Source organism: Tachypleus tridentatus, chromosome 13 (genome assembly GCF_004210375.1).
Source record: "Tachypleus tridentatus isolate NWPU-2018 chromosome 13, ASM421037v1, whole genome shotgun sequence".
Classification (NCBI taxonomy): Eukaryota; Metazoa; Arthropoda; class Merostomata; order Xiphosura; family Limulidae; genus Tachypleus; species Tachypleus tridentatus.
In genome coordinates, this window is record NC_134837.1 from 126370357 (window position 1) to 126378935 (window position 8579).

The 8579-nt window shown below is 32.8% G+C and overlaps 1 protein-coding gene across 4 annotated transcripts in view; it reads left to right on the forward strand.

Moving 5' to 3' along the window:
* Window positions 1-8076, forward strand: part of LOC143240693 (kinesin-like protein KIF13A) — a 140413-nt gene extending 132337 nt beyond the window's left edge. For 3 of the 4 annotated variants that reach the window (XM_076483553.1, XM_076483556.1, XM_076483555.1), the window contains 5 exons: window positions 708-1362; window positions 1859-2054; window positions 2396-2593; window positions 3123-3287; window positions 4532-8076. In XM_076483553.1, the coding sequence (XP_076339668.1) occupies window positions 708-1362; window positions 1859-2054; window positions 2396-2593; window positions 3123-3287; window positions 4532-4773 (1456 nt within the window). In that variant the 3' untranslated portion in view covers window positions 4774-8076. The remainder of the gene's footprint in view (window positions 1-707; window positions 1363-1858; window positions 2055-2395; window positions 2594-3122; window positions 3288-4531) is intronic. The other variant, XM_076483554.1, reaches the window with a different exon arrangement.
* Window positions 8077-8579: the final 503 nt, after the last annotated feature.

An 8579-nucleotide genomic window follows, 5' to 3' on the forward strand; every position in this document is an offset into this window, starting at 1 on the left:
ACTTACTGCTTAAAAAGTAAACTTATTAAAAAATATAGTGAATTGTGTGATGAAAAACAAGCATTTGCTGTAATCATATAATCAATAACCAGTGGTCAGTTAACAATATCAAAATATTCAAGTTCTTGTAAAAAGTATTAAATTGGTAACTATACAGACCAGTTATTCATGGAGTTATAAATATAACGTTTAGAAATTATTCTGCCAGAAAGCAATATTGTTACATAATTAAAATACTTTAATTGTAAACATATATACATATATATGTATGTGTGTGTGTTTATGAGCATGCTAAATATCGTATTTTTAAGTTGCTTGCTCACAACTTTAACCCTAACTCTACTTATATTACTCTTCTGCTTAGCTTATTGGGAATGCACTAACTTTTTGGTGTATTTTTGTCTTTAACATTTCCACTCATTCATACATCCTGTTTTGGTAATCATGTAGTTAAATGATCAGAACTTACACTTGTTGCACACTTAGTAGCTATGATTTGTCAACAGTCTGACAAAGTAAGAGTTAATAAAGGCTCTGATAACTAAATTAAATAAAAAATGATGATCTATGAATTAGGCAGTCAGGACTCGGCAGGTAAACCAAGAAAATAAAATGTTTGACCAATTTTATTTATTGAAAGTATTGAAGTAGGTTAAATCTGTGGGTGGATGTAAGTACTTCATTGACAAACATTTGCTGTTTTGTAGTTCTCACCAAATTCTATCAACAATTACTGAATCTGCTACTACCATAACAGCTGCACAGCTCAGGTCAGTAGACTCTGGGTCTTTTGAGAGTCAAGGAAATAGTCAGTCAGCCATTGCAAACAACTCACTGTTAGAAACTGAAAACGTTTATCCAATTCAATTTCCTGCTCAAAATTACCATGAAATAAGTAAGGAAAACAGTGTAGGATTGTCCATGTCTGCCACGGATGTTGAAGTAACCTGTGAGCAACAAGAGACAAATTTGAAGAAGTCTCAGGATGAAAATGAAGGACATCTTGAAATAATCAAGGAACAAAAGGACATTAAGAGACTAGAGGAAGGTCTTCAAGAAGAAGAAGAAAGCAATATAGAAGAATCAACTAAAAGAGGCAAAGATGTTCCTGTTTTGAAAGAGGAATTTTCCTGTGAAAAACAGAAGAGTGTTTTGCAAGAAACATTCCCTGCTGGAAATGTTTTAAGTAGCGACAATTCCAGTAATATACAAGGTGGGCTTAGTTGGGATGATACTGGCAGGAACGATTGTCATGAACCTCTAGTTAATGGAGGAAATGTCAGCAGCAGCATGACTTCAAAATCCCAAAATCTTCAAGAATCTACTAAAGATCATAAAAGCAACAGTTTACATACCAAACAGGTATGGGAATAGTATTTATTATAGATCTAGATTAATTGTTTCTTACAGCTAAGCAGTGACTTTAACAATTAAGAAAACTATATATTGGAAAAATGGTTTAAATTAAAAAGGCATATTATATTCAGTGAATGAGAATATATTTTAAAAGGTATGCTTCTGACAGTCAACTGAACTGCTGTAGAGTCTATTTAAAGTTACTAAAGTATGAAGTTTCACTAATTTAAGATTCTTGTAAACTCGGAACATTGTACAAATTTTGTGATCAGCAGAAATATTGTTACAAATGCTTGTGTGTATTTCAGATTGATGAATCTTAAATGTAATCTTATAATCTCAAAAAGTTACTCTGACTAAAACTATATCACCATATTTTCAGTTACATGTTGGCAAAGTTCTAATGAAAATATCCATTTGAGACTTTTTTTTTAAATTTCTGGAATGAGTTTTTTTTCACCCAACCAGCTCAAAATTTCTCTTATTTTTTACCTCATATTAGACTAAAGACACCTCTCAGGTTCAGCGACGATCAAAGAACGCTAAACAGTATGCGGACCATCGTGCATCGTACCCTGTAGCAGCTGCATCAACAAATTATCCTTGTACCTTACTGGATCTTTCTTTTGAATCATCAAGAGACAACAGTGATGGAGCAGACTGGACAGCTTCTAAAAGTAACATCTCAGAAGACTTGGGTATATGACTTTGAAATAATGTCACAGCTTAATTTAAACTTGTTTTTAAGATTATTAAAATTATTTTTGGAGATAAGCCAGAATCGATTCATGTGAAAAGAGAAAATTATTGTTTCAGTATTAGCTCGTTGGTAATTCCTTTACATTTATTTTAAATATCACTAGTTCCTTTGTTTTTACATGGTTAAAAAGTGATTTCTGTCTCATTTATCAGTAACTTTTCTTTGAGAAACGAAAAATTGAAAGGTAAAAAGAACAAGGTTGTTGTGTCAAAGAAGAGATAATAATTTTTAGTGCAGAAACAAGACAAGAATGTAAGTCTTGAAGATTTTATTTTTCAGAAGACAGTGTCAGCAACAGCTCCTATGAAAGCCGGCCCGATCATCTAACCAATAGTGACATCACTTTACCATCTTGGCTGACCATAGGGGAAAGTGTTATGATCAGTCCTTACAATAAGACAGGAGTCCTAGCCTTCTTAGGAACAACAGTATTTGCTCCTGGTGTCTGGGCTGGGGTTGAATTAGACACGCCCACAGGTAAGACGTTAAGAATTATGAAGCCAACAACTTCTTTTTCTTCTTCTTCAAACTTGCATAGCACATTTAGTTCTAGCATGATCTGGTGGTTAGAACACTCAACTCACAATCTCCTACTACCAAACAAGCTCACTATTATAGCCTTGGGGTCATTATAATATTACAGTCAATTCCACTATTTGTTGATAACAAGTAGCCCAAGAGTTGGCAACAGGTAGTATTGACTAGCTGCTTTCCCTCTAGTCTAGTGCTTCTAAATTAGGGACTGCTACAACAGACAGCCATTGAGTAGTTTAGTATAAACGTAAACAAACAAACAAGTACATACATTATTTAGAAAGGATAAGGTTGTAACTTGGACGTTTTTAGGCAACTTCTGTTTCTTACAAAGTATGGCTGAAGAAATGCTAGTACACCGTGATTGTTTCACTATAACAAATTTAGGAATTTTCATTTATTTATTAAAAATATATTATTTTTTGTAACTAATTTTATATAGCTAGAAAATTGTTCTTTGTTTATTATTCAGGTAAAAATGATGGATCGGTTGGTGGAGTTAGATACTTTCAGTGTAAGCCACGTTTTGGTATCTTTGTTCGTCCAGACAAACTGAACCTTGATAAGCGTGGAAGGGCTGTCAGAGCAGCTCGGCTGGCTGGAACGAGTAACCTGAGACGATCAGGCAGTAGAGAAAGTAAGTGTGGAATGTTATTAGTTATGTGTTTCTTTGTTTTATTACAAAATGTTATTACAATATTTTTAATACTTAACAGGAAAAGAAGAAACAAACAATCTGTACTTTGGTTTGAAGTACAGTAAAAATCCTGCAACATATATACCCCTTTAGGTTATTTGAATGGTTTCCATACTAATTCATCTCAAACTATTACTTACTCAGTCAAAGTTCACACTGACTTAATAATTTTTAAATGCTTGAAGTTTTCAGTTGGTGATAATTGAACTTATAAGTTTGTTCAGTGTTCAAATGGTATGTGCATAAGTTTAACATTGTATTATTTTAATAACATTTCAGTTGTAAGCTCTTCCTTTCTCATGAATTTTTATTTTCATACTGCATATTTTTGTGTATGGTTAAAAGTGTTGCTAAACTGCAAATACTTGATATATTACATGCATATTTTTGGATATTGGTGCTGCTACCATGGAAACTCCAGCACTGAGCATATTATAAAGTACGTCATATTTTAATTAACATTATCAGAACAGTTATGGTGACAGGCAAAAAGTGCTGTTTCAATGTAAAGCATTCTGTGGTAATGCAGAACAAAAGGCTGCTAAGTCCATTCAGCCACAAATATATACTGGTAATTAATGAAATTATTTCAGTGTTAAATGCTATTACTGCACATGTTAAAAGCCACAAGTCTTATCACAGAACTTTCAGTACAATATTCAGTTGTTTTCTAGTGTTATAGTCATGTTCACTATTGTCAGTATGCATTACCAGTCATTTAGTGTTTGGTATTGTAGTTGTGTTCAACAGTGTCACTGTTAATTACTAGTCATTTAGTGTTTGGTATTGTAGTTGTGTTCAACAGTGTCACAGTTAATTACCAGTCATTTAGTGTTTGGTATTGTAGTTGTGTTCAACAGTGTCACTGTTAATTACCAGTCATTTAATGTTTGGTATTGTAGTTGTGTTCAACAGTGTCACTGTTAATTACTAGTCATTTAATGTTTGGTATTGTAGTTGTGTTTGAATGTCTCACAATATTCTACAGAATTTGAAGTACTTGACGAATCATAAACATTTATTTCTCCTGTTATGTGACATAACATTATTACTTGTTACTATTCTTTACAGTATGCCTATTATCAATAAATACTGTAAAATTATTTTTCATTATTACTATTCATAGCTGTTCTTAATTATTCCAAATAAAGTACTTGGATATAAGATTTCTTTACCTTCCTCAGGTTTTTCATCTTCCACCAGTCTTCATCGCAGTCGGAGTCGAGGTGAAGGATTTTATGGTGGAGTTGGTTCTGGTTCCAGTACTAACTTGTACAGGCCTCGAAGTAGGGGAGAAGGTCTTGGGAAAACTGTAATTGATCCCACAGAAAATGAAAGGTTGAGACAATCTCGCAGTAGGGTTGAAGGTCTTACAGAAACTGCATCAAACAGTCAAACTCTCAATATTAGAGGACAAAAGTATTAAATCCAAAACATTTCATTATGTGTAAAATGATAAGAAAAGAAGTAACTTTTATCACCAAGCTGTGTAGTTTGTCTTCTACATTTTCAGTTTTCTGTCTCACCTGTTATTATTATTACATTTATTATGTAATAATTTGTGTTGGTTTTAATTATCTCCATTAGTATTCATGGAGTTGCATGTGATGCATGTTATCTCATAAAACAGGTACAGGTTTTTGAAATCTTGGAAAGTCATGATAGACGGCCTAACAGTTTCAATATTATACATCCTTTAAGAAATGTTGATTTTTAAGTCATGACTCTACAAACGTTCTGGAATTCGTTTCAATAAATAAAAAATAAACTTTTTTGAAATAATCAACTTAACTGCAGTAGATAAACAAAAAAGGTTGCTTATCAGAATTGGGTTTGTTTGTATTGTGTGCTGGCCATTGTGAGCATGTAATCAGAATTGGGTTGCTTTGTATTATGGGTTGGCCATTCCAAATATGATGTCTTAATGCTGAAGTTTTCTTTGGTAAGCACGGTTAGTAAATAAATGACAGGGAAGTTGCCAATTTAATCAAGCGCAGCAGGATTTGAGAGTCGTGCAAAGCTGAATACCAGTCCTTGTAAAAGTCCTGGAGTTTTCTTTAGTGAAATCTGTACAAAATTCAAGTTGTCAAGAGACATTGAGGTTTGCCATTCATGCTAAAGGTTGAACACAGTGAAACACTAGACAGAACACTAGACCATGCTGCTTACATTGTATGATCACAGGTTATTTGCTCGTTTACCAATGTTCATGGAGATACTAAAGGCATGAGTTTTATCATATTTTTAGCTAGAATACAATCTATTTATGTGTATTTGAAAAACAAAGATAGTATTTTTTTTTAAAATTTGTTTCTTCTTTTAGTCACAGATCTTAATGTCTTGAACTATTCAGCTGCACTTCTTTTCTTGAATAACCTTTGACCCTTTGTTACATTTACAGTAAATATTTTAAGTAAGTAATAGGGGTGGAAGTTAGCTTGTTAGTTTATGCATTTAATGATTTTAGTTGAGACTTAAATCAGTTCGACTGTGTTGAAGATGTCTTAAGTACGTTGTGGTGAATTATGGAGCAGTTTGCTTTATTTTGACTATAACTGTCATTTACACCTTTCATAATCCTTCCTATTGAGGAACAGAGGAAGTTCGTACAAAGGATAGATGAAGAAAAGTATATGTTAGGTTGTCTTATAAGGTTTACTTGTGAACAGCAGATATTGTACTAAATTATTTACAGCATTATTATTTAATTTAAATACTACCTTGGATTTAAATGGAAAATCAAAATTACATATGGGGGTTGGTTCCATGTAACGAGTACAGCAGATGGCCCACTGTGGCTTTGCTCTAAAACAAACAAACCCCACGATGTCAGTGGTAAGTTAATGGACCTTCACCTCGAAAACCTGGAGTTTGATTCCACACAGTGGATACATCAAATAGCTTTGTAATGAAACATCCAATACCAGATATTCTATGTTTTAAGAAAGGTAGTACTAGCATTGAATCTACAGTGGACTTGTCTGTCTGATAGTTGGAAGTGTTGTCACTGGTCAAGAGGTGTTTTGTTTTTCAGTCGAGCTCCATATTTTCTTAAATCCTAACCTAAACAGAGACTTCAGTAGTGACTTCACTGCAGGTTTTATACACTAATTTCATATCTTAAATGTGGTTTTCAGACACCTCTGATTTCAAATTTTAGTTCATTGATGAACTTCCATTATAGTTTTCCAAATTATTTCAAACTAGTGCAGACAAAAAAAGAGTGGGAAATCAAAGCTCTATTAATGTAGAAAAAACGCTGTTAACACTAAAAGTTAAGGAAGTAGTTTCATAGCTTATTTTTTATACTTTCGTTATTTTGATTTAATATGTATAGAAATAATATAATATAATTTTATTTTTTAAGTAGAAATAATGTGATCAAATTTTTAAAGATAATTTGAGAGTTGACAATGGATGCAATTTTTTAATTTGATGTGGATGTGGCAAAACTCTACACAGCTCGGGGAGTTGGTTGTAGAAACGAAAGTTTTGATGACATGTTTGTTGGTGATAACGGGAATTGTGAATGTTTTTAATTAGTGTAATGTGAGTGAATAATTTAATCCATTACCATATTAGACGTAACAAAACTTTTATTATATAGAATTCAAAATAACCACTCTAATAACATTGGATGTAGATATTATTGGTTTATCAATTTATTTGTGTAGATGTTTTTAATTTTGGAAAAAAAAAAAGTTATTTTTTTGTAATTCTGTTTTTGGGCTATAAATGTTATAGGTATTCTTGTTGGTAAGTTGTATTGGGTATTAATTTATAACGAGGACATTCTTGTATGTACATATTACATAATCTTGTTACTTGCGCACTTAAATGTGTTCTGTTCCTTTAAAAGTAAGATATTTTAACGTTAGCCCTAAGCTCGCTTATCACGTATTTTATAGATACTATAGTGTAATTTGCTTTGCTTTTCTCCCTGTATATATATATATATATATATATATTTGTGTGTTCTAGAAAGAGAGCTCGGAGAACGTCTAAGTTAAGACTGCATATGCCTCTAGTGGCCGTATTCGTTATTATCTATAGCTATAACGTTGGATTTAGTAAATCGTGTACTTGTTCATTCACTTGTTTATAAATGCGGTTGTTGCCATAGAAGAACACGAATGTGTTCTCATAGTGAGATATTTCTTTATTGTTTGGTTAGTGAATTCTGCTACCCCAGTCAAGAGACAGTAAATATATTTTTCTTTTTTTAAATGGGGTAGATTGTCCTTTAGCATTCCGTCTTGTTCATTCGTCCAAATTATAATTAATCCAACTATAAGAAAATATATCCAGTAAGTCCAGTTTTCGAACTCTGTCAGTGTTCTCTTGCCCAGGAAATGAGTTATTTTTTATTTTCCAAAGGCTCACTTACCTTGGTTGGCATTTATCAAGCGTTCATTTATTTTGGATATTGAATATTATTTACCCAATATATATAAATGAAAATTCGATTTGTTTTGTTTCGCCATTCACTATTATCCGAGTCATGTGTAACTTTACGGACGTTAATTTCTTTAACTGCACGTCAGTAATTTAAACAATGATGCTCAACAATAACCACAGTTAAACTAACCCCACTTTTTCGTATTATTCGATATAAATGAATAGTCGAGAAACATTGGGTGTACTCATAGCTCTATTCCTGATTCTGTATTTCTCTGATTTTACTGTAGAACGAAGAACAATAAAGATAAAGCTCTATTTCAGCTCGCCATCTTTTTGCCTCGTTGTGTATTGTGAAATCTCTGATTCACTTAATTTTGTTTCATAGAAAAAACTCGACAATGAATGTTACGACTCGACTCGTAACACGAGGGTCGAGGGTTCGAATCCCTGTCACACCAAACATGTTGACCCTTTCAGCCGTGGTGGCGTTATAACGTGACGGTCAGTTTCACTATTCGTTGGTAAGACTAGCTTCCTTCTCTCTAGTCTTACACTGCTAAATTAGGGACGGCTAGCGCATATAGCCCTGGTGTAGCTTTGCGCGAAATTCAAAACAACAACCATTGTTGTTTCTCTTTCTCTCTTAAGAATGAGGATAATAATTCGGTAACAGATACTCATGAATTTTGTATTTTTTTTGGGGGAGTGTAGAAGATGAACGGTTTTGCTGATATAAAAGTTTTAAAAAATCAACGCTCTCCGAGCCTTAGTTGTCACAACAAAAGATTAGAATATTTTGTTTTAAACCATATTGGTTCGTATGACTTTACT